We start from the raw sequence: 26878 nt of genomic DNA on the forward strand, positions 1-26878 counted from the left end.
TTGATGTTTTTGGTTAATGTTTTTGATGCCTAGATTGGTTTCATAAAACATCAGTGTGGCATTATTTATTGGGATATAATTTTGTATTTCAATTTATCATTGTATAAATTGTTAAATATATTATGATATTGAGATATGGTGAATTATTGTGCCGGACTATGTACGCTACCAAAAAGATTCTGTTGCCAATAGAGCCAAAAATTACACTATAATATATCAAGAAAGTGAATAATTTGGAAAAATCAATTTATATGCATTTGTACAGAGTGTGTCAGGATAGTAAAGAATTACAAAATTTTAAATAGGAAGAAACAATAAAGTGAAAAAAAAGACATTTTCGTACTTGAAATGATATTAATATAGCAACTGCAAATATCAATCATTTTGCATAGATATACAAACCATTGAAAATAATTGGATTAGGTGTAGAGGAAATAAATGGGAAATCGTGATATGTTTTTTTGTTAGTTTTAGGATTTGTTAGTTTATAGGAGTAGTGGTATTTTGTTTACAAAATGTACAATGGAATTTTCTATTAGAGATTAATGCAACTCAATATATAAATTACTAAGGTTTTGATTATTGACAAATAATTAAATTTTATTTGTAGATTGATAAATAGTAACGAACTCTAGTTAATTTCTAACTAATCATTAATTTAGAAGAATCAGTGAATGTTTGTGAAGGAAGTTTTACTTTATTTTGTAGTGAGATAATAATAATAATAATAATAATAATAATAATAATAATAATAATAATAATAAAAGGAACAAAAAAGAAAGAAAGAAAAGTACATTTAATAGCTGTAAATGAACAAATTATTTTAATCATAATTCCTAGATCACACATGTTTGTCCTATATCACTGTACTCTATAGTATCAGCACATAAATCTTCCCATTACCACTTTTATTTAAATAAAGTACATATGCAGGAGTATCTTATCACTGTTTAAATAATTAATCAAGTATAATGAAACCACACCAACAAACCATCATCATAAGCAATCATCATTACCATTCCATGTCTGCACAAACCAATCAAAAAATTAGGTTAGCTTACAAAAAGAAAGAATCTCTAACACCATAAAATAATCAAACTAATTAAGTTTGACTTGGTCAAACTTATTCTAAAAACAGAATAATTTTTAATGTATTGTCTTTCTTTTACCGAGATAGATTTAAGCATATTACTAGTACTATTTTTTTTTATTACATTAGAAAATGTCAAAATTCTCATGCCACAGAAAGCAAATCCATGATATCTCTAGAAAACATTGAACCAAGAAAACATAGGAATAGATTTTCAACATCTATCTATCCTGCAAAACCAAAACTTACTTATCATATTTGATGTCTTCAATTTCTGAATTTTGTCCCTAGTTATTGAATAGTGGAATTATTCCGCATTGAATAAGATAAATACAAGGGTGTGCATAAAAAAATGTAGATATAGAATTTAATGCTTTAATTGTCTAGATAATAATTCATAGAGGCGTGAAAGTACTTACAACTTACAAGCTTTGTTTTTAATTAAGTTAGGCTGATCATATATTTTCTTTTGTTGTTTACTATACTTTCTTTATAATGTATACATTAGTAATTTGGATCTAAATATTTAACCGTTGTAACGAATCTTGATCCGAAAAATTGCGATCCAAAAATTTAGAAATCGTTTTACGAATTCAAACACTATAATCTAGTCCATGATTTAGATCCATATATATAATTAACGAATCTAGATCCGTAAATCCTCATTACATTTTACCATTTTTATGGCATAATAATATCTCTACACTCCGATTTGACTAAACACTGCTTAAACCTCAAAGTCAAACACCAAATCAATAACTACCAAAATCAAACCCCAAATCTTTCACTAACAAAAACCACATGCCATCGATCCATTACGTACAATATATAGCAAACTACATTCGACTAATTTTCACTCAAAAGTTTAGTTCGTGACAATGTGTTGGGACTCGTTTTCACCAGAGTGCCACGAAGATATCCTCTCCACTCTTACTTCGAAACAAACAATTATCGACTTATCTCGCACTAAATCTTATCAAACAAATCAAACATCAATGGAATAGCGTAAAAACCAGTCCGATTATCGTTTTTTCTCAAAAGCTCAGCTCATGATAATGTATCTTCACACATCTCGCCAATAACAAAATTGCACTACATCTATCGACTTATCTCGCACTAAATCTCACCGTCATCTTATCAAACAAATCAAACACTAACCGAATAATGTAATAACTAGTCTGATCATCGTTTTTTCTCGAAAGCTCGGCTCCTAATAACGTATCTTCACATCTTGCCAGTAACAAAATTGCACTACATCTATCGACTTATCTCACCCTAAATCTCACCGTCATATTATCATACAAAATCAAACACCAGCCAAATAATGTAACAATCAGTCCAATCATCGTTTTTCCTCAAAAGCTCAGCTCTTGATAATGCATCTTCATACATCTCGCCGGTAACAAAATTGCACTACATCTATCGACTTATCTCGCACTAAATCTCACCGTCATCTTATCAAACAAATCAAACACCAAACAGAATAACGTAATAACCAGTCCGATCATCGTATTTTCTCAAGCTCACCTCACGATAACGTATCTTCACACGTCTCGCCAGTAACAAAAATTGCACTACATCTTACGATTGCCCATCTCACTCACTCGTATAACTAGTTAAATTCGAAACAAAGGTCAAATCTTGTCTAACAAAGTGAACAACATAATTAGCATCAACAGTTCAACTGTTCCACACACATCAATGGGCCCTTCCCTCTTTGGTAGGTGTTCCATCAATACAGCTGCTTCCCTTTCCCCTTCCCCTCCCTCTCTGGCGCGACTGTCTTCTTCTCCTCCTCCCACCAAAGTCAAAATGCCTCAAACTTAGCTTTATTCCCATTTCTCTCACACAAAAAATAAAAAAAAAATGTCGGATGGCAAAGGCGGCAAACCCGCCTTCCTCAACGACCAGCTCTCCAAACGCACCACCATCTTCGGCCTCCGCCTCTGGGTCGTCGTCGGCATCTGCGTCGGCGCCGCCATCGTCATCCTCCTCTTCCTCCTCTCCCTCTGCTTCACCTCCCGCCGCAACAAGTCCAAAACTTTGCCAAATAAAAATAAAAATCCCACCTTTATCCCCACCGTTTCCAGAGAAATCCAAGAAATCCGGGTCGACACCAACCCGCCCCGGGTCGACCCGGATCCGGAGCCGGAGCCGGTGAAGAAGGGTGATCAGAATGACGGCGGGGGGCCGGAGGTTTCGCATCTGGGGTGGGGCCACTGGTACACGCTGAGGGAGCTTGAGGAGGCGACTAATGAGTTTGCTGATGAGAATGTGATTGGGGAAGGTGGGTATGGGATTGTGTATAAGGGTGTTTTGGAGGGGGATCATAAGGTTGCTGTCAAGAATTTGCTCAATAACAGGTTTGATTTTGGTAAAGTTTGAGTCTTTTTGGATTCTGTTTTAATTTTGCATGATTTTGAGATTTTGGTGGGGTTTGTTTTTATTGAAGGGGTCAAGCGGAGAGGGAGTTTAAGGTGGAGGTGGAGGCGATTGGGCGTGTGAGGCACAAGAATTTGGTGAGGTTGCTTGGTTATTGTGCTGAAGGAACTCACAGGTACTTCAATTCTTGCACAATGTGTGTACCCTGTTGTGATTTGTGATGTTGAGAATGAGTTGAGTTATTGCGATGAAGTGCAATTTAGTTGGAAAGACGTGATTTTGATTGTGTTGTGACTTGTGATGTTGAGTTCGAATTGAGTTATGACGATGGAATGGAGTTTAGTTTGTAAGACGTTTTCGTGATTGCTTTGTGCTTACACTTGTGGGGGGTTTTGATCATGTTGTGACTCATGATATTAGGATTGAGTTATTTATGTTGATGAGGCGCAACTTTGTTGGTAAGATGTTTTTGTCACGATGTTTGTAACATGTTGTTTGTATACCTATGGTGGTTTGGTTTACGTTGTGAGTTGTGACTTGTGATGTTAAGCTTGAGTTGAGTTATGACTGCGAAACACAACTTAGTTGGTTAGAGGTTTTTGTGACCGCTTTTGTGGTGAAATTGCTATATGCATGGTTTGATTATGTTGCGACTTTGTTGCTAAGCTTGAGTTGAGTTATGACGATGAAATTCAGTTTAGTTGGTAAAGCGTTTTCGTGATTGCATTGTGCTCAAATTCGTAACATGTTTGTACACGTATGGTGGTTGGATTATGTTGCGACTTGTGTCAATAAGCTTGAGTTGAGTTACGACGATGAAATGCAACTTAGTTGGCAAGACGTTGAATTTTGTGACATTTTGTTTGTGCACTAGGATGCTTGTTTATGAGTATGTGAACAATGGGAATTTAGAGCAATGGCTTCATGGAGATGTAGGGCCGTGCAGCCCTCTAACATGGGAGATTCGAATGAACATCATTCTTGGAACTGCAAAAGGGTAACTAATTTTATACAAAAAAAAAAACTCCACATTCTAATGTCCATATCAAGATTGTTGAATCCTTTTGTTTGATTTTGATTCCCATCAGCTTGACGTATCTGCACGAGTGCCTCGAGCCTAAGGTGGTCCACCGCGACATAAAGTCGAGCAACATCTTGCTGGACCGGCAGTGGCACGCCAAGGTGTCCGATTTTGGCCTTGCGAAGCTCATAGGCTCGGAGAAGAGCTACATCACCACTCGAGTCATGGGGACGTTTGGGTGAGTCTCGCTCGATCGCTCTTGGATTATCAACATTGTTTTGTTTTGTGTCGTTACAATCGCATCAATGTTTGCTCGTCTCTGTCTCTCTAGCTACGTGGCCCCTGAATATGCCAGCACCGGGATGTTGAATGAGAGGAGCGACGTCTACAGCTTTGGCATCCTCGTGATGGAGATCATCACGGGGAGGAACCCGGTGGACTATGGCCGCCCCACCGGGGAGGTATACAACTAAATGATTTTTTCGAGTTATAATCAATTTATCGCCTCAACGAGCTAGGTAACTGATTCTCGTGTGTAAAATTTCAGGTAAACCTGGTCGATTGGCTTAAAACAATGGTATCCAACCGCGAATCTGAGGGCGTGTTGGATCCAAAGTTACCGGATAAGCCCTCTACGCGAGCATTGAAGCGCGCCCTTTTGGTCGCGTTGAGATGTGTGGACCCGAACGCCCAAAAAAGGCCGAAGATGGGCCATGTAGTCCACATGCTCGAAGCAGACGATTTCCCTTTTCGTGATGTAAGTTTAGATCAATCAATCTGCTTTGCATACTTGCATACCAAAATGTGGTTATTTTGGCTCACTATTGCCTCGTGTCCGAAACCACAGGATCGCAGAGGAGGCGTGAAGGAACAGCACGGGAAATCAAGTCGCGATGGTGCCATGCCAATGGAGAAGCGGTTGAACGAGCCGGGTGACAGCAGCGGATACGAGAGCAGCGTCCAAACGGATAGGGCGATGTTGAGGAAGGGGGAAGGAGACGACGAGCAGTAGAAAGGCCGTTGGAGACGAGACGACAACGGCCTTTCTATGTAAATACTGTGATTTTGGCCTCAGCTTTTGGCATGAAAGGTGATCATAGCTCATTTCATGTTGATATGATATAGCAACTGTTATAGAGTGTTACATAAAGATATATATAGTGTTTACAATATGATTCATTTGTGGTGTTTTATTGAATTGAAAGTCTGTATGTTTCCACATAATGCAAAGCAAATTTGTTTGACAATTTTCCAGATGTAATTATTCTAAGCAATATATGTTAGAAGTTATTGCATATTCTTCTAGATCAAATTTTCAGTACTACGAGTTTTAATATAAAATTGATAAAATAAAAAAGAAAATAATTAAAATATTGTTGATTATAGGTGGATAAATAGGATGCGAATACTTGTACTTCTATGATGCGAAAATTTGAAAAGCTAATTCTTTTTGAACGGTTCAAAATAGACAAATGAATGCCAAAACTTTAATTTGTATTGCTAATCCGTTTATCTTTATTTGCTTTTTCCTAGTTTTAGATTATTATTAGAAAGCTCTACTAAAAATACAAATTCTAGAGATTTATTAAATGTTTGAGTTAAGTTTAATTTGTGTTCTAATTTGAAATTAATCTTAATTATAGATTTGCAAAATGTCTTTTTGAGTATATCAACGTGACATGTCTGCGATGAAAAACAAACATTTATTTTTTGAACTTAATTGACAAAACCTAATAATGAATTTTGTGATGGGGTAACAGTTTGGGTTGGGCCCATCATTAATAAAGATTTCAACAAATGAAATGAAGGAAAGACAGCTAATTTGGTAAAAGAAAATTCCCTCTCTCTGTGGAGCCCTTAGTAATTATGGCTTATCTACTTGATTTCATCTAATTTTGAGGTAAACACAATGTTTGCTTAACCTCTTGAGTGTTAGTTTAATAGGTGTAGAAGTTATAAACATTTGAATAGAATTTGTTTTAGTATTAAATTAAATGTTCTTGTGATAGTATATGGAGACTTTTTTAATAGCTGAAAAGACAATTAGTTTGATTTTCACAGTATATATATAATGAGAGGAATAAAAAGTACAATAATAAGTTAATAGTGAAAACTCTATTTGCACAACATGAAAATCGAGAATAAAGGAGGGGACACTCCCAACTGAGGAGATAAAGACACGTACGACGCCTCAAGCTCCTCGACTGCAAGCAAAAACCCATCTTGAGGTGCGCCCTCGACATTTTGAGATTATCAAAGACATTGTAAGTCGATATGCAGTCACGAATCCCACAAGCTAAAATGCTTAATTAAAAAAATATGTCATTCATCGGCCACCTCCAGGAATAATTAGAGTTATATTACAACTATGTGATTTTCAAATTTAATGAAATTCTTATTTTTAATTACTCGAAATATGAATTAAGAATGTACACAATTGCATATTATATGAAATAAGAAAGAATTACCAAAAAAATAAAATATTAAGATTTGGGGTTCCCAGGCCAAAACGGGCCGGAAAGTGAAGAGGGTTATTGTGGATATACGATTATTAACTAATGGGCTTGCTGGGCCGGTTCTGATTCCTGTGCATTTTTGTTGGAGTTTTAATTTCAAAATTAATTAGGATTTTGATTTTGTGAATGTTAAATAACTCTACAAAAGAAAGTGAAATCAAGAGAGTATAGCATAACATATATTATGATTTTAGTCAGTATTCTTTAATCATTTTTAATTTAAAACCGTTTCATAGCATACTTGCTCCTAAATTTTTGGAAAATAATGATAATCTACGCCCATCTGTTTGCACGATTATTGGAAGTTTTATTGAAGTTTATTCATTAATATTTGATGCGACATTGAAAGATTTCGGGCTGTGAGTCCTTCTCCTACCGCGTCACACATCAGCTTTCCGGGAGTCCCGGCTGAATGCCCGGGCAGCCACCATCGTCTCCCGGAGTAAGATGTAGACGAGCTAAAATATTCCCTCCGTTCCATAGTAATAGAGTCATTTTGTCATTTTGGTTCGTTCCATAGTACTAATAGAGTCATTTCCCTTTTTAGTAAAAGTCAACATATTTCTCCACACCTACTTTACTCTCTCTTACTTTATTCTCTCTTCGTCTCTCTATCTTTTTCATTTTCCAGTTTCTTCTTCCTTTACTTAAATCACCTAACACAATTTTCTTAATTTTCGTGCTGAAAAAAAACGCCTCAATTACTATCGAACAGAAGAAGTAGTATTTCAAGTAAACTAATAAAGCACCAACCAATTTACATTATTCCCAGTAGCATGTTCACCTTCCGTGAGTACTAAATTGAATAGATTATAAAGAATAAAACCTAACGAAAGATAGCAAAGAGACTCAGACAAACTCACAAACATTTCCATTTTGTTAAGAGATGTTTCATTTTGTCTTAACACTATATAAAATTCCTATTAAAAAAACTTTAAAGGCTGAATGCTAATATTGTCTTTTATGCATAAACGGGTTTAGCATGTACGATACGTAAAACATAATAAAATTAATTTTATACTATATAAGACGTAAATATGCTATATATGATTATAATACAAAAAGTGTTTTATCCATTTTTTTTGTGCGACATTGAGTTGCATTGCCATAATCTACCTTCTTCCTAAGTCCCATTCAAGTTGTCTCTCTTTTTTTAAAATTTGAGCTGTGTTATATTGTCATGTAGTTTTTTTTCTCTCTCTAAATGCTTATAGACAATACACTTTGTACTCTAATTCCATTTTCCTTATAATACTTGTGCCATAACAATATGAGACACTTTCAAGGGAACAAATCATGAGTATAAGTTATGATAAGACTTGATATAGTTGATTGAGATGTCATTTATCGTTTAAAATATCATATCATGTTTGATAGTATGATATATTGAAATTACATACTCCTATAAATTTTCAATTTATGAAATGCCCTTAAATGTTAACCTCAGTTAATAACATTAGTATTTTTAATAAGTTAATATGTTTTGTACTATCAACTCCATTCTAGAAGTGATATACAAATTAAGTCACACAAATCCATATCAGTATAAATATGTCGTTGAATGATTCAAACTTGTATTAATATATATGGCCATAATTTCAATTCTTTTTTAATTTCAACTATTTTCTATCAACTTTTCAATGAAATAAATGCAAGAGTGATCAAAAGATGTAATATAGAGTTTCTCGCATATTTTTAAATACATGAGTATATTAGACCCAAATTGCTATAGTCTCATTTATACACTAATTGATAAGTTTATTTATTTAAACTCATTCGAAATAAAAACATAGTGGACCTTCTTGAAATTACAATCTATCTATTTACTTTAGCCTTTATATATAATACTACCATTGAAAACAAAAACTTTCAACTCCATGATTGGTGGTAGGGGCTAATTTGTTGTTTTTTTCCTAGTAGCATTGCCCAAAAATTCATAACCAAGTGGGATTGGGACAGGACACCAATTTATTCTCTCTTTCACACACACAATATTACACTCAAAACATTGCACACACTATTTAATTAATTGATTAATTGATTGAAAGAATATCCAGCTCATTAATCCTAGCTTCTATGTGTACAATTAAATGGTTTATTAAAATTTTGCCGAAATTATTTTGTGCTCCATCCATAGCTACAAAAGTAGTGGGTGCTTCTTATATCTTGAGGTCCATGGCTCTCCTTCACCTTACCTTCATAGAGTTCACTCATTTAATTTCTCCTCATGTCACTTTTTTCCTTGGATTTCAATGGTTTATTTTTAATATTATTGATTTTGAGTAAATTATACTAACTCAAGATAATCCATATACTTATATTGGTAATAATGGAATTTCATTATTTTGAGGTAATAAAAAATGTTTAGTCATACGTTTATGGCCTAGCCAATAATCCTATAGTGAAAAGCAACGTCCATCAAATTACATGCACCAACAAAAGAAAAATAATAAGTGACAGCCTAACTGTCAACAAATAATCATGGGAAAAGAGAAGAAGCACTACTTAACCAAATCACAATTTTTCCAAATAATTATTAGAAATAGAGACTCGTGTGTTTCGTAATCAGAACTTTCCAATCGTCAATTTTCAACTATAGATATTATTTAATAAATTTAATAGTTGGACCTAAATTGAACGCTACCAATTGAATACGCAAAAACTTTAATTAATATCTCTTACAAATGAGCAAAGAGAAGTTGAATTGGGGTCATCGTCGCAATTTCGTTGATAAGACGTTTCTGTCTTGATTGATAAATCGATAATTTGAGTTACCGAATGCAACTTAGTGAACGAACGGTACTCTTCTAATCAATAAATTAGAAATTCGAGTTATCACGGGTGACGGAAGGTGACGGAAGCAAATGAGAACTATTATTGACTCTCTAAAAAAGTTGAAGTGGGTGTCGAGCCCTCCCCTCCATAGGATGTATATATAAGTGCTAATGTTCATATTTTCAAGAATTCACAAACACCCAATTTCACTACACAAACATGGCAATTCCCCACAAATTGTGGTGTTTTGTGTTGATCATACTTCCACATTTCATTTCCATAATTTTTGCAGATGATTATGATACCTACATTATCCACATGGATGCCTCAGCCATGCCCAAAGCCTTCTCTACTCACCACAATTGGTACTTAACCACACTCTCATCAATATCCAACACAAACACAAACACAATCAAATCTACCACAACTCTCTCTTCATCATCCTCATCCAAACTCATCTACACTTACACCAATGCCATCAACGGCTTCACCGCCCTCCTCTCCCCCTCCGAGCTCCGATCCCTCGCCGACACCCCCGGCTTCCTCTCCTCCACCCGGGACGCGACGGTGAAGCGCGACACCACACACTCCAACCAATTCCTCGGCCTCAACGACGACCACGGCGTGTGGCCCGCCTCCCACTACGGCCACGACGTCATCATCGGCCTCGTGGACACGGGAATCTGGCCCGAGAGCCGGAGCTTCGGCGACGCCGGCCTCGGCCCGATCCCGTCCCGATGGAAAGGCGCGTGCGAGAGCGGCACGAAATTCAACTCCTCCCTGTGCAACAACAAGCTCATCGGCGCCCGGTCGTTCAACAAGGGCCTACTCGCGAGGTACCCGAACATCACCATCGCGATGAACTCCGCCCGCGACACGGACGGCCACGGCACGCACACGTCGAGCACGGCCGCGGGCGGGGCAGTCGAGGGGGCGGACTACTTCGGGTACGCCCCGGGCACGGCCAGGGGGACCGCGCCCGGGGCGCGGGTGGCAATGTACAAGGCCCTGTGGGACGAGGGGTCCGTCCTCTCTGACATCATCGCCGCCATCGACCAGGCCATCGCCGACGGCGTCGACGTCATCTCCATTTCCCTAGGCATAGACGGCACGCCCCTCTATGCCGACCCTATCGCCATAGCCGCATTCGCGGCTATGGAACAGGGCATTTTCGTCTCCACCTCCGCCGGCAACGAGGGCCCGTTCCTCGCGACCCTCCACAACGGAACGCCGTGGGTCCTCACCGTCGCCGCCTCGACAATTGACCGTGAGTTCCACGGCGCCGTCGTGCTAGCCACCGGAGCCTCCATCACCGGGCAATCACTCTACCCTGGCAACTCCTCTGCCACAGAACTCCCCTTAATCCTCCCCAAATCTTGCACAGATGCAAAATCACTCAAAAATCTCAAAAACAGAGACATCATCATCGTCTGCGTTGACACCAATTTCACTCTCGGCGACCAGCTCTACAACGCCGGCGATTTGAAAATCGCCGGCGCCGTCTTCATCACCAACACCACCGACATCACATTCTACACACAAACATCCTTCCCCGCCATCTTCCTCAATCTCGAAAAAGGCTCCGAAATCCTCAACTACATCAACACCACATCCCAACCCAAAGCAAGCCTCAGCTTCAAGCAAACATCCCTGGGCACGAAGCCCGCGCCGCGCCTCGCGAGCTATAGCTCGCGAGGCCCGTCCCCGAGCTGCCCGGTCGTCCTGAAGCCCGACCTGACAGCTCCGGGCGACCAAATCCTGGCCGCGTGGCCGTCGAATTCCCCCGCCACCCAATTGAAATCCGGAGAAATCTACAACGACTTCAATATAATATCCGGGACATCGATGTCCTGCCCCCACGCTGCTGGCGTGGCCGCCCTGCTGCGGGGGACCCACCCCACCTGGTCCCCTGCAGCAATCCGGTCCGCAATGATTACTACGGCCAGTTTTTTAGACAACACTGGCCGTCCCATCGCGGACCTGGGGCTGGATAACCTGCCCGCCACGCCAATCGACATGGGGGCCGGACAGGTGGACCCGAACAGGGCCGTCGATCCCGGCCTCGTATACGAGGCCGGGACGGACGACTACGTCCGCCTGATGTGCGCGATGAACTTCACGGATAAGCAGATACGGACGGTGACGCGTTCGAGCAGCTACAGCTGCTCGAACGCGTCGCTGGACCTGAATTACCCGTCGTTCGTCGCGTTCTTTCGCGTGCACGACGGGAGGGATTCGGGGGCGAGGGAGATGAGGCGGACGGTGACGAATGTGGGAGGCGGGAGGGCGGTTTACGCGGCGAAAGTGACGGTGGAGGGAGGGCTAAACGTCACCGTTTCGCCGGAGAGTTTGGAGTTTGAGGGGGAGAATGAGAAGAAGAGCTTTGTTTTGAGAGTGGAGGATCCGAGGTTGGAGAGGAATAACTCGATTGTTTATGGAGCTTTGAGTTGGATTGAATCTAGTGGTAATCGTGTGGTTAGAAGTCCGATTGTAGTTACAACTATATCTCCTGATGACCTTCTTCCACAGGGTTGATATTGTTCTTGAAAATTTTATATTTTTGGTATATTTTAGTTTTGAGATCTTCTTCAGTTGTTGTTAATGGAGACATTGATTAAACAGAAAAGAGTGTTTTTGTTGTGTTGGTTTTAATTTTGTGGAGAGGAGAGTGATGCATGGAACGATATATGAAGGGAATCTTGCTCAACTTATTAATACCATCAACTTATTAATACATGTCTTTCTTAACGTCTTTCCTTTTCAATTTGTCCTACAAATTAAATATTATCACATTTAAAACTTTATATAAAGTATATTTTCTTTTTACACTTAGCACACATAATAACATTTCCTAACATCCATTAGGAGATAGAATGAGTACTAGATAGTTAATTAATTTGAAAGTGTTTTTATCACATCAATAATTTTAATGTAAGGGGAAAATGTGGTTTAGTGAAAATAAATAAGCGGTTCACTTACCTTATTTATAGGTATCATACTTCTTTTTAATCACTATAATATCACTTGCACCTTGAGCATTATTTCTTTTTATACTCCCTCCGTCCCATATTATTTGTACTGTTGCTTTTCCGGCTCATCACAAACTCCTTATACTATTTATAGTTTAAGTTAGAATTAATGCATTTAATTAATATGGTAGATTAAGTTAAGAGGTCCTTTATTAAGTGATGTCTTATTACATATAAAATTTTAATTTAATTACACTAAAAAATCAATTTCAAATTTACGGCCTAAAATGAAAAGTGCGACTAACATGGGACGGAGGGAGTATAACCTACCATATTTATATAATGACATAATTGAAATAAACAAAAAAAAATACAGTAGTTAAATTATAAAATCAAATAATTATCCAAGTTTAAAAAATTAAAAATCGAGCCATGTGAAAGGTTCTAATTGAGCCACATTTGACCATTTTGTGGAGTACTTCCAATTTCAGCAAGCGTAGCAAACGTTGGTGAAGCTTTGAGAATTAAATTTTTTCCATGAACTAAATTATAGGTAATTGACATTCTGATCTTATTCTAAGAAATTTTATTTGATTCATGATTTATTATAGAAAATAATTAATGTGTCGAGGACCCATTTGAAGAAAGATACAAATGCATGTGATTGATTAAAGAATGTGACTTTTGTAGTCATGTCTGTGTCTCTACAATTGGAGTCACTTCAAAATCTTATTATTATATTTTAATAAAAATATTATCTAGCTCATGCTCTCTTTGCATTTCTTTTTCCGTTTATAATGAAGTATTATCATGTGTCACTTTATCCACCGATGGTGATATTTTATTTTGTATTTTATATGTTGCATGAGATTAATTTTGTGGTATACTTATCCTCAAATCATTTAGACATCATATAATAATTAGGAAACTGATTTTGGTAGGTAGAGGTTTATTTAATGGGACCAAAACCAGCAAGTTTTCAAAAAATTAATTATTGGATTTTTGGAATTATAGGTAATGTTGAGCCATTGAGAGTAAAGAGAGGAAAATTTTCACAAAAAGTTAAGACAACTTAGAAGCTCCAGCTCATCCCTGTTGGCAAATTACATACAATATATATGTATATAATATAAGAAACATTAAAATTAAATCAAGAATTGTAGTAGTAACATATATTTGCAGAATTTCGGACTTAGTTCGAGTACAAGAAACCTTTACATTTATAAATCAAGAATTTTTAGCTAGTCAATTGATGTTGTAACTAACATAATTTCGTGTAGTAAATGAGAAAGATCAATGTTAGCAGAATTTGATGTTATCGTACATTTGATATTATATTGTTGTTAAGTGATAAAGTTGCAATCATACGCCTAAGTTATTTCATTTGCAATATATTATATCATGTGTTTCATTATCGTCAATGTATATTCAATATTACTACACGGAGCACTATTAAGTTCTTTTGGGATGACATTCACAAATGTCAGACCCTGGTGGGGTCGAGTGAGGTCAGCCAACCCCACCGCCGGTCTACCAAACACTGCCAGAAAACTTCATAATCGGCCTTTGACCCGTCGCAGCTGCACTTCCGATCTCATGGAAGCTTCAATCAAAAGTAGTTTTATTGTGTTTTTCTCTTACACTATTCATGAGTCTCACAATAATTTTTCTCTTCAGAACATCTCCAAGGAAAGGGGTTAATGAAGAAGTAAAGAGAAATAATTACTTGGGGAGGTAGGGTTCAGAGATGAGGTAAAGAGAAGGAAAGGAGTACCATATTTACCTCTTCTTGATAAAATTTCATGCTCCAAAGGAAAAGGTATTTGGGGAGGTATTATACATTTTTTCATTTTGAGAAGGTATCTTTACCTCATCTTAGAAGAGAAGGTAAAAAGTTAGTTATTTTTGTTTGCCTTTTGAATTTACCTTCTTTCCTTGGAGTCCATTATTTTTTAAGAAGATATAATTACCTTTTTGAGAAGGTAAATGAGAAATATATCTTCTCAACTTACATTTCCTCCTTGGAGATGCTCTTATAAAGTTTCACTACTTGACAATAGAGGTCGAATTTGAGCATTCCTTTAAATTTTATATACATTACTATTTTATAAATTACTCGATATTTCATATAAATTGCAATTGCTTGATTAAAATACGGAATTTATTTAAATACAAAATTTACAAAATCAAAATTACATTATTGAAACCAGAAACATAATAATATTTTTAAAATTTAGAATTTTATTATTGAAATAGAGAAAGAGGGAAAAGGATATTATCGTGTGGCTCTCAAACATTTTTCGACTCCTTTTTTCTTCAATCCATATTTATGTTCATTTTCTTGGTTTTGGTTCATTACAAAATAACTTTTTGAAGTGACAATTATGATAGTACATATAGAGGAATAGGTCAAGTGCTATATTATTCACGTAATAAATGAAACGTTTTTTTATGGTGTCACCTCTAGAAAATTAATTATTGATAGAAATATTCGTGAAAATTTCGTGAAAAAAGGGAAAATTCATGAAAATGTCGTGGAATCACGAGCCTCGGTAACAAATACAAATTTTCGATTAGGAAAATAAATTTATGATAACAAAAACGGGTTAACCGAGATATATGATCTCAATTTATAAAATAGGAAAATATAATGGTATTTTTGGAGTTCTCGTGTGGAATGGGTTATAGCTATATATACAGTATAGAAATTGTGTACTCAAATGATTTTTTTTTCAAAGAGAATTAATAAAATTCTCATTTTTATCGTTCCATATTTTCAAAGGCCACCAAGTGATTAAAAGGAAAAACATGTTACCATCATATATCAAAATACGATTCATCAAAAATTGTCGTTTGTCATAAAAAAATTTCATGTGCGTGACGCCGTATGAATTCTTCCACTAGCACGACTAGGCTAAGTCTAAGGGAAAAGAAAAGTCTACCAAGGGGAAAATGGAATTTTTGTCATTATATTATATATATGCATATAATTATATTAAAGTTTTGTTGATGTGTTTATATTCACTAGCTATTTATAAATTTTAAAGCATGTGACGGATCGACATCAAGAGAGGTTGTCGATGTAGAAGTGCGAATGAAAAGTGATCCTTAGTGACAAATTCACAGCATAATTTGTTGCATGAAGTGAATAATTCAGAAATGGAGTAGTACTTTTTTTAGTTTAATGAGGGGTAAATTTTGAAATTTCACTGTGCGTGTAAGTTTTTAAAAAATCACAAATCAATGTGATTTGACATTTTATAAAAAAAAAGTAGATCGAATTTCGAAAGATTAACCGTGATATTTTTGACTGATCGTAAGGAAAATTAGACTTTCCTGGCGAGCATCCCGTCTCATCTCCTAAATCCATTGTTGGCAACTTTATGAGATATATATGATGATATGAAACACCAGAAAATGTTATTCTAAAAGTATACAAAAATAAGGTTCCATATATTGGGGTAGGGTTTCAATTAATTTATGCATAAATGTGTTTGTTATTGTACCCTAGAGTATTAATTTATGCATAAATGTGTTTAGTCTATCATAAATTGAGACGGCTAAAAAGTAAATGAGCATATATACCTTGAATACACATGACACAAACAAAAACAAATATAGGGAGGGATGTGATCAAATGAAAATTCTAAATATTGTATAAACTCAAAACTATGATCTGGACCATTGAAAAATGTCAACAAATCACAAAAAAACATCAACAAGAAAATGTCAACAGAATTTCAACGGTAGTCGATGATTAATGCTGTGTTGATATTGTATTGACATTAAAATCTTGAAATTTTACACTGTGTTGATATTGTATTGAAACTGTGTTGAAGCTGTATTGAGGAGTTTTGAGTTTGTACAATATATAAGTTTGCATTTTATCACTACCCATCCAACAAATATAATTACAGTTATGGTATTTAACTTTTTAATTATTTAATAAATCGTACTAGTTTCTTACTCAAACATGTCTTTATTGATATTAAGTAGTCATATTAATTATAGTCGTCCATATAAAGAAAGAAATATAAATGAACAATATGAAAATATTTTGATTATTTTGTATTTCAATTTTGTAGAATAAATTTACAATTTAAATTATTGATAAATAATTAAAATAACAATAAAATAGTAATTCAGTTTTTGACTCGAAATAATTTTGGTGGAAAGATGAAGGAAAATTAATTAATAGTCCAATGTTGTAAAAGTATTTTCTCTCTATTAAAGAATGAGAGAGATGGTAAACATGTAAAAGTATTAATTGAATAAGTATTACTTAAAACTATATATTAACTTTTATTTTTTATCTTTTATGAAAATTTATCAGAATTGGCATGCTGAAAAAGATTTACTCATACAGTGTTATATAAAATGTTGGAAAATTATATATACTCGTAAATAACAGATTTCTTACTAATGAGGTGCTACTTTTGGTAACACCACTAAATTATTTTATTCATTATACCATTTTTAGATTACAAATATATTTATGTTGTGGCCGAGCATACGATGACCTCATAGCTTCTCCCATCAACTAAAATAGTTTTATTAAAGTAACAATTTAGTCCTTGCGACAAAAATATCCTATTCTCAAATCACATATGCATTTCATTGTCAATTTCACTTTTTAATTGATTGATTGATAATTTGATATGGTTACGGTTTCCAATTACGAGCGTGCAGCTATCTTTTTTGTTGTTTTATTTTCTTCCACACAAAAGTGAGGTCCTGCAATAAATTTAATACATAAAAATAATATATGGTGAGACAGTCATGCCCACTATATTGAGAATGAAATGCCCATAATTTTCAGAAATTGATAGTAGTACTGTCTAATTTAATAAAATAATATATACAATTTGGATTTTCTACAACGAATCAACGAATTGTCACATTGTAATACCTGTGTTTGGATAGCGTTATCGTTTGCATGATAATGTCTTGATATAATGTATATATGAACATGAAATTATTTTGTTTTACCAAAATTACCCCATGCAACAAACTGACATGCAAAATTTAGAGAGGTAGAATTTGATTGTTATTTTATCATTCACGAATCTAGAAATCAAAATTTGTAAAATATGACACAACTAAAGAGCATCGTTGTCAGCATCAGAACGCATAGGCTGTGGAGCTAGCTATCGTCGCTAGCAAAGAATAGCAGACAAAGAATATAAATAAACCCATGTTGGAGCGTAATTACCACAATGTGGGGTCGACAACATCATCAAATACCAAATCTTGAAATTTTCCGGTCCTCATGGGCCGAAAGTGGGATCGATCGACTTCTCCAACCTGGCTTTATATTGTCTATTGTATAGTGGTCGAGAGTAACTTTCAATTGAATATCCTCCATTAGGCTTTTTACTAACCAAAAAAAGTGTGTATACTTTTTGTCTTTGAAAAGAATGCATAAAATGCAACCATAAAGGAAGTCATGGGAATGATTACTAATTTTTTTCGTATTTGATTTGATTTTATTGTTATAGATAAATAACTTTTTATTCAAACACTCAAAAAGTCAATTATACTTATACCTATAAATAAAATACTTACGAATTCAAATTTTAACATAAAAAATCATTCCAAGAAAAAATTATTAGCGTTGAGTATTTAGTAGTGGCGGATCCAGGATTCATAAAAAGAGAAGGCGAAATATGTATTAGTAGGTTGGTTAATTAGGGCGAAAATGATAATTTTTTTTAATTTTCGGGGCAACGTCGGGGCAAACGAGAGGGGGCGGATATGGTAATTTTACGTCCGGATAAGAGGAAATTAGTCGCACGGAGGGGGGCGACCGCCTCTCCTGCCCCCTAGATCCGCCAGTGGTATTTAGTTAAAGAATAAAAATATTATAAAAAATATTAAACAAAAACGAAAACATTGAAATTGTAAGAATTTTAATTATAAAATTAATTTTTTAATACTAGTATTTAATTAATTAATAAATAAGGGAAATGAGATTATGTAAATGAGTGTCGATTTCTTTTGGTGTAAATGAGAAGGAAAAAAAAATCTGAAATTTGCTTTGGTGTAAAGTAACGTGAGATCATATTTTATTTATGTTGTAATGTGACAGAAAGTTGCGCAAATCTCGGAATGGGTTCCTTCTTTTCGTCATTAACGAAAATAACGATAAAAAGCAACAAAATTAATCCAGTACTATGTAGGAAAATACAAAGCTAACTAAATTATTTTTTGAAGAAAATTAGCAATCATGCACAAAAAAAAAAAAAAAAACAGAATAAAATAGTAGCACAACAACAACACTTAGTAGGGCAGTTAAAAACAAAATGTCTATTACATATTAGAAATGAGCCAATTACCCTTTAAAAGGGCTCATAAAGGTTGAATTGTGATATTTATAAAGGATGAATGTTTGAACTTATGAATTTTGATGGTTATTGACTTATTGTGGATGAATGAAAGATGTTAATATGTATAACTTATGAATTTTGTATTTTTCAAAGTTTGTAATTATTTTCTTTAAATTCGAAATACTACAAGAATTTTGTATTCCTAAAAGTTTGTAGTTATTTTCTCTTAAATTCGAGCTACTATAAGAATTTTGTATTTCTAAAAGTTTGTAGTTATTTTTACTTGAATATTAGTACTTCAACTTTGTATTAAATTTGAATTAAATAATAGAGTATTAAATAAATCTAAATGTTTGTAGTTCATTTTCAAAAAAAAAAATCAAAATCACAATTGAGACTGGATACCCGATTTTTCGGGTTTGGATACCCGAGTCGGGTATCCGGGTATCCGAAATCAAATTCGGGTCGGGTATCGGGTATTGGATTTTAAGAATTTCGGGATCGGGTACCTGAAAATTTCGGATCGGTTATCCGCGGGTACCCAATTTGACAGGCCTAATTAAAACTGTAATATCATATGTTAGAGAATTTATTCGCTGATTCAAGGTGAGTATGCTTTTATTAAACAAGGTTCTGATACTATTGTTGTGCCTCTAACATTATGATTATTTTTATTTTTTTCAAATCTCAATAATATGAATATAAGAATTATCATGAAGAGTGAAAGAAAATAAAATGATTATTCAAAGTTTAAAGTTTTATTTTCCTGGCCGTTGCATAAGCTACAAAGTGGTGATTCTTTAGGCCCTAGCCCGGCCGGAATTTTGAGCCCATTAACAGAAATGGGTCAATTTTTGATAGAATGGTCACACAAGTTTCTCTTAATTATAAAATAGTGTAATACTACTACTTTGTATAAATCAATAAAAACAATGATTGATTAGTGGAGTAACTTGTAAAATTAAAATATTTTCATTTCAAGAGATAACATAATCATCTATACCCTAGTAGCATACAATCAGCATCGTAATAAATTATATTGTTCAATGGTCTCATTGTTTTGAATCTTACTACTTTTTTTAATAATTATGGGCATATAATTACTTGGATGATTTCCTATTCATTATACATATAAAAATAACAATGATGGGAAGATATATAGAGGGAGGATCCTGATAAAATGCCACAAACTATAAGATAGATATACATGATTGGGCTTCTCTTTGATCCAATCATTTTATTATAATATATTATCACTTTAATACAGTAGTATTAGCAGTTGCTTGTGATTAGTATCTAATAAAGCAAATTAATTTTATAAAATTTGTATTGATGATGTGTAAAAAGGGTAAACTAAATTCAAATCGAGTTAATTTTCATTCAGCTAATATATATTGATGTTTAGTCATTGTCATTGACACTAAAGAAATCACCTAATTTTGACCGTATTTATTAACTAGTAGTAATAAATAGAATTAACAACTAAAATTATCACTAAATAATAGCCAATAGGTATTAACCATTAACGAAAATTTGATCTATTTTTCACTAAATCTATATTTATTATACAAGATTGACACTTCCATTAAACAAGCACTTGTTTACATCCTAATTTTATAGTATTCGTTTTAAATATAAAACTCTTAATAAATAAAAATCTATGATATATTATGCAAATTGTGGTAGTTTAATCTATAATAATAAATGAATACAAATTAAACTAAATATAAGTGATGCACACATTAATACCTACATTAATTACAATCACGCACTGGAAAAATAGAGGTGCTCACGGTTCTGAAACTGTCGATTCTGCTTTTGAACCTTAAGCCAATGGTTCAGGTTCAGGAACCCCCGGTTTTGTTCGGTTTAGCCGGTTCCTTCTATTGATTATTCCCTCTATTAACAACAATTACCCGAAAATTGATTGATTAGAAAAATAGTAGAGTTTGAATTGTAGAGTATTCCCTCAATTAAAGCAATTGACAACTCTAATGCAGCTGTCTCAATCCTTCCCGCCAGTTAAAACCGTTTTAAATAGACATTTATTCCATTTTTATCATACTTAATTTCTCTTTCTCCACTATGTATGAAATTATAACAATTTATAACTCCCATTAGCAAAATTAAATTTCACAAATTATGGAAAATCAATGCATCCTAAGCTGTAATTTCATTAAAAGTCATCACACCGAATCAACAATTACCCAAAAAGGCTAAAGAAAAATGATCTATTGTTAACATTTAAAAAATAAAATATTCATCATATTAAAAAAATATTCATGGCTTCATTGTAACACATTCATAAAAAAAAATGCAGGCAAAGACGGATTGGGAGCCGTCAACGCCGGCGGCGTACTTCGTTCAGAGCCCGTCTCACGATGGGGAGAAAACGACTGCGTCGCTCAACTCGACCCCGATCGTGAGCTTGAGCCCCACGGGGTCCCTGGGCCACTACTCTGGTGGCCACGGGCACTCCCCTGGGTCCTCCATCAGCCACTGCACGGGCCCAGAAAAACTTGGGCCCGTGCAGGGGTCGAGGAAGGCCGGCAACGACGTTGTGTTGACGAATTTGGAATTCGATGTGAATAATTTGATGGGAGATGAAGAAGGGTTGTGTGAGGGTGATGAGGAGAGGTGGTTGTGTTTTCATTTTTATAATATTTTGCCATTTTTAGTTGGGTTTTTTGTGGGTTTTTTCTTGTTTTGTTTGATTTTGTGGGGCGTCAGTAAATATCAGAAGCCTGAGATCAAAATGCAGGTTAGTTTTTCTTTAATTTAGCTTTATCATATCTCCATTTCTTTCTCCAAAGTTTGTCTTTTTTCATTAATTCAATTTATATTGAAATTGTACGTGTTCTAGGATTGTTGATGATTAAAATGGAAATGGTATTTGTTGTTGCAAGGTTTTTTAAATGGCTGCTTTTGATCTGAATCGATTAGATTAATTCGTTTTCATTTGTTTTTTTTAGTGTGAAAGTCCATATTTGAAGTAAATAGTTTGGTAAAACGTCAAATACTTGTAATTCATTTTGCAGTGTTATTTTACTAAATTTAAGTAAAAATTATGGAGTATTACTATTGAATAGTTAAATTTTAGAATTAGAAATTTGCTCCATGCCAAAGAATTTCTATACTGTGTTTATGCCTATTTCAATTTTCTTCTATCTATATCTCTTTATGCTGGACTTCCTCTAAAGATTAACATAAAGAAAATACTATGCCAGTTTGCAAATTGCAAAAAATGCTGAAATTTCTCACATTAAATTGTCAATTATGCCAAAAAATTGTTGACTTGGAGCATTTCATAGTTCATATATTGACAATAATTGACATAGTAATTTTTGCAGAGCATAAAATTTGAGACATTTATAATTCAAGCCGGTTCCGACACAAGTGGAGTTTCAACCGACATGATCTCTCTCAACTCCACACTAAAATTCAAATACACAAACACAGCTTCTTTTTTTGGTGTTCATGTCTCATCCACTCCTATTTCTCTCTCCTATACCCATCTCCAAATCGCCTCTGGAGATGTAACAATCTCTCACTTCTCCCGAATTTCCAAAAATCTCAAAATTCTTGATTTAAAACCGTAATGCATTCATACATTTATGCAGGTTAAAGAATTCTACAAGAGGAGGAAGCAAGAGGAGAATGTGAGGGTGGTGGTGGCCGGCGACAAGATTCCGATGTATGGTAGCGGGGCGACCCTCGTTTCCCCCGATGGGATGACGGACTTGCCCGTGACGCTGAAGCTGGATCTCAAAGTTGGATCAAGAGCTCATGTTATGGGCAAGTTGGTGAACCGGAGATTCTTGAACAAGGTTGAGTGCTTCCTCGATTTTGCCACGACGAAAATTGATGTTCCGATTTCTCTCAGGAATTGCACGTATCATCGATCATTGTAGTAGTTTTGCGGGAATTTTTGAAGTTGTAGTAGTCATTTGATACGTTTTTGTTCATGTTTCCATTTTGATCTATCTAATAGTATAAATCTTATTTCACTAGGTCAGTCGTATTTTACTTTTATTATATACTCACTCTGTCCGCGAATCGGAGTCCCATTTTACCATTTTGGGTCATCTGTGAATAGAAGTCCCGGTTCCCGGTTCATAATTAATATAAATGGTAAAAAGACTCCACATTCCACTAACTCATTTCACTCACATATCATTCAAAACTAATAAATATAGTGGGACTCTTATTCCACCAACTTTCTTCCACTTACTTTTCTTAACATTTCTTAAAACTCATGCCGGAAAGAAATGAGATTCCTATTCTTAACATTTCTTAAAACTCATGCCGGAAAGAAATGAGACTTCTATTCGCGGACGAATGGAGTATAAACCTATAAATAGTAGTAGCAAATAGACACTACATACCATCATACTATTACATTTGATTACAAAGCTAATACTCTTAGGTCCGTCAATGTAGCCCGCAATTCGTAGGTTGACCCGAATAGCCCGCTAAATTTATAGGATTATGGCTAAAATATCTAGTCCGATAAAATTACAACCCGATTAACCAACAACCTGTTAGAGTCAGACTCAAAAGCCCGATAAAATTACAACACGGCTTGTAGTGCCCGCAGTTGCGGACGGAACTTGATTGTTCTGTCTTGCTCCCATTCCAACATTCTTACTCGGGCATTCTCCTGAGAAGTGACCATTTCCACCACAAGTATAACATTTATTACTCTTTTCTCTGCACTCCCCAAATTGATTCTTGAAGCACTTACATATTGAGGGGCCTAAGCCGAAAATCACCCATATGATAGGGAGCATTCTGTCTTCCTCCATACTGTGGTGGGTTTCTGATTAAGTTGTTGCCTCTTGTTATCATATGGAGTCCGATCCCCATCCCATTTACTATAGTCTCTAAAATTATGTTGTTGAAGTGGCGCTTGTGTAGTGTTTGCTACTGTCCTCTTCTTAGGCAGTGCTTCTTCCACATCTAGTGCGCAAGCCAAACGACCAAACGAAATTTTTCTGTCATTTTCTCATATGTATCCACTAACTCGGGAGCATATCGAGTTATTCGGGATTTCCCTCCAAGGTCCTCCTCGGGTACCTCTTCAGGGTCCTCTTCATAGTCATCCTCGTAACCCGGGACCATCTCTAATCCTCTTTCATCTCCGTTCCTTGCTACGGCCTCATGCTCGATTACTTGTTTATCCTCAAATTCGTCTGCATCTTCAGCATGTTGTGGGGCCAGTTCATTACGGTAGTCAACTAAGGTTGTGTAAAAGGAAGATCCCGGTATTGTTTATGCTCCCACTGACGGAGCGTGCAAATATAAAATTCGAGATCCCTCGATGGCACAGCCGCAACATTGAATTCCGGATGACACATGCCTTGGAAGTGCCGGACATGTCGTGTCAAACACGGCACCAAAGTCAGCCAAGGTAAGAACTCGGGCAAAAATAGTTTGTCGACGGGATAGTGTTTTTCATGTTTGCAACAAACTCGGCCGATAAGTCTCCCTCGTTCCTCGATACGCCCAAAGAGAAGAGCTACATGGAAGAGGATCAGGTAAAATATCTTTGTTGATCATCTCTTATCGGACCTGAAAGATCTCATCCACCTTCCAATCCTTATAGCCCGTCAAGTAAAACGGTAGACTACTTATATGGTGATAAGAAGTATAATATCATTAGGTTCACACAGTCTCAAATTCAATGGCTTCACGTCGCTCACGACCTTCACATCTAAAGAAACACCTTCGATTAGAATGTTGAAAATGGAATAATAATTAGCCATAACATTTTATTGCAACTAAAATGCATTTCACCAAACATATAATTCAGACACCAATTACAGTTCAATAAAATTACCAAGAGTCAGCATTCTCATCAAATCATAAACAAGTTAAAAGCATAATTCAAATAAAGAAACAAACATGAAATCTAAAATTATTAAATTCGAATGAAATAAAGGATTGGATCGAAGAAATTTACCAAAATCAAGCGAAGATTTAGCTGCAATTCGTCTCCCACGAATCAGATCAATTGAACAAGGAGGTGTGTTTATTCTCATCGTTATCATCGGAGATAATTTGTTAGTATAAAATACATATGATTTCAATTGCTTTATATAAAAAATAAAAATAAAAAAATCTTAACCTAATTTCTAACATGGGCCTTTGACAGCTCTGAAATGGATTTTATAGTTACTGCCAAAAAAAAAGCCCAATTGAATTACCTTTTTTTTTTTTTCTCAGCCGTCATCTAAAATTGCCGTAAATAGGAAAACTGCGTTATCGCCTATCTCTAATTTATGTGTCATTTATTTTTTCGTTTGAAAGTTTAAACCTAAATAAAAGACTTTTTTTTTAATGTAGAGCTAGAAATAAAGATGAAAGGTTTATATTTTATTCTTATTTACACTTCTAACTAATATTTTGATTTATGAAAAGAAATTAAAAAATCTACCTTCCGTTCAACATTAAATAACTAAGTTTGAACTGAACTCTTTGAACTAGGGGTGTGCATTCGGGTTTCGGTTCGGTTTTTCGCCCAAACCGAACCGAACCCGAAAAACCGAATTTAGGCTAAAATTGAAACCGAACCGAACCGAAAATCGAAAAACCGAAAATTGAACTTAAAAAACCGAACCAAACCGAAAAAACCGAAATTTCAAAACAAAACCGAAAAACCGAAAAAAAGTATATTTTAATATATCTAATTTATTTTATTTTATATATACTAATAGAATATAAATATATATAATATAAAATTAATAATATATATATAATATTTATTATATAAAAATATATTAGAAGAATATATATTATATATATGATATAATATACTAAATTAATAGGATAAAAATATATAATAATATATTTAAAATATAATTCGGTTTTTCGGTTTTTTTTCCGCCCAAACCGAACCGAACCGAAAAACCAAAATTTTTGTATTTTTAAAACCGAACCGAACCGAAAAACCGAACCGAATTTTAAAATTTCGGTTTGGTTCGGTTTGGATATTCGGTTTTCGGTTATTTTGCTCACCCCTACTTTGAACACACATATTTCCCTACGCAAGTATTCTAATTCAAAACAAATAAAAAGTTAACAAAAAATTGACAGGGACTTTTAATTGAATAGTTTTTAAATTTTTATTTATTTATACTATGCGACTTTACATGATTTTTTACTTGGGTTGAGTATATGTGTTGTGTGCAATGCATAATTGTGTGTATTACGTGTGTTTGTGAATTGATTGTGCAATGTATAGTGTGTGCATGTGTGTTGTATGTGCAATGTTTGGGTTTGGATCCCTGCTATGCAATCAACCACGTTAGGGGATGTTGTTACAAACATACCAATATTATATTTATAAATTGTAACATTAAAATATTAATAATTTTTTATATAAAATTATGTCTTGTGTGTAGCAACATTCCCTGTTGTGGCTGATTGCACGGCAGGAGATCCAAATCCGCAATGTTTGAGTTATGCCAAAATTTTGTAATTATTTAGAATATAAATATTTATTATGATTATTGAATTAAAATAGTAGAAAATTAATTTTAAATCCAAACATTCTTTTATACCATTTGAGTATAATACGAATTCGACCACAATAATAATAGAGATATAGCATGTGAAAAATTGGTCTTTAAACTAAGTATTTAAAGGATATCTTTTTATCTCTGTTTTTTAGTTGGGGGAGTAAAAACATAGGTGTTTTAAAATGATTGTCGGACTTTGGTAGTAAAACTCAAATTTGATATCGTTTTTGCTAAAAATTATAATGACCACAATTTAGAACTGAAATTGCATTATTGTTG

General features: G+C 34.9%; 3 protein-coding genes across 4 annotated transcripts; all 3 read left to right on the top strand.

Moving 5' to 3' along the window:
• Positions 1 to 2778: 2778 nt before the first annotated feature.
• LOC125201866 (probable serine/threonine-protein kinase At1g01540) lies at positions 2779 to 5788 on the top strand. Its single transcript, XM_048100152.1, has 7 exons — positions 2779 to 3453; positions 3543 to 3647; positions 4347 to 4469; positions 4561 to 4731; positions 4825 to 4954; positions 5041 to 5250; positions 5341 to 5788. Exons 1-7 carry the CDS (start codon positions 2957 to 2959, stop codon positions 5503 to 5505), a joined length of 1401 nt encoding a protein of 466 aa, XP_047956109.1. The 5' UTR covers positions 2779 to 2956; the 3' UTR covers positions 5506 to 5788.
• A 4131-nt stretch (positions 5789 to 9919) lies between these two features.
• On the top strand, positions 9920 to 12436 carry LOC125201865 (subtilisin-like protease SBT3). Its single transcript, XM_048100151.1, has one exon. The coding sequence runs from the start codon at positions 10004 to 10006 to the stop codon at positions 12317 to 12319; it is 2316 nt and encodes a 771-aa protein (XP_047956108.1). The 5' UTR covers positions 9920 to 10003; the 3' UTR covers positions 12320 to 12436.
• Positions 12437 to 21388: 8952 nt separating this feature from the next.
• Positions 21389 to 23034, top strand: LOC125203186. 2 transcript variants are annotated; one of them, XM_048101496.1, is made up of 3 exons: positions 21389 to 21840; positions 22430 to 22615; positions 22700 to 23034. In XM_048101496.1, the coding sequence occupies exons 1-3, from the start codon at positions 21394 to 21396 to the stop codon at positions 22988 to 22990; spliced, it is 924 nt and encodes a 307-aa protein (XP_047957453.1). In that variant the 5' UTR covers positions 21389 to 21393; the 3' UTR covers positions 22991 to 23034. The 2 variants fall into 2 exon arrangements, with proteins under 2 accessions (XP_047957453.1, XP_047957460.1); XM_048101503.1 differs by lacking the exon at positions 22430 to 22615.
• The last annotated feature ends 3844 nt before the right edge of the window (positions 23035 to 26878 follow it).

This window comes from Salvia hispanica, chromosome 1 (assembly GCF_023119035.1).
Source record: "Salvia hispanica cultivar TCC Black 2014 chromosome 1, UniMelb_Shisp_WGS_1.0, whole genome shotgun sequence".
Classification (NCBI taxonomy): Eukaryota; Viridiplantae; Streptophyta; class Magnoliopsida; order Lamiales; family Lamiaceae; genus Salvia; species Salvia hispanica.

Coding starts and splice junctions, on each gene's coding strand:
- LOC125201866 (XM_048100152.1), top strand. CDS start 2,957: ATGTCGGATGGCAAAGGCGGCAAACCCGCCTTCCTCAACGACCAGCTC. Junction 4,732..4,824: donor CGAGTCATGGGGACGTTTGG/GTGAGTCTCGCT, acceptor CTGTCTCTCTAG/CTACGTGGCCCCTGAATATG. Junction 4,955..5,040: donor ATGGCCGCCCCACCGGGGAG/GTATACAACTAA, acceptor GTAAAATTTCAG/GTAAACCTGGTCGATTGGCT.
- LOC125201865 (XM_048100151.1), top strand. CDS start 10,004: ATGGCAATTCCCCACAAATTGTGGTGTTTTGTGTTGATCATACTTCCA.
- LOC125203186 (XM_048101496.1), top strand. CDS start 21,394: ATGCAGGCAAAGACGGATTGGGAGCCGTCAACGCCGGCGGCGTACTTC. Junction 21,841..22,429: donor AGCCTGAGATCAAAATGCAG/GTTAGTTTTTCT, acceptor TAATTTTTGCAG/AGCATAAAATTTGAGACATT. Junction 22,616..22,699: donor TCCAAATCGCCTCTGGAGAT/GTAACAATCTCT, acceptor ACATTTATGCAG/GTTAAAGAATTCTACAAGAG.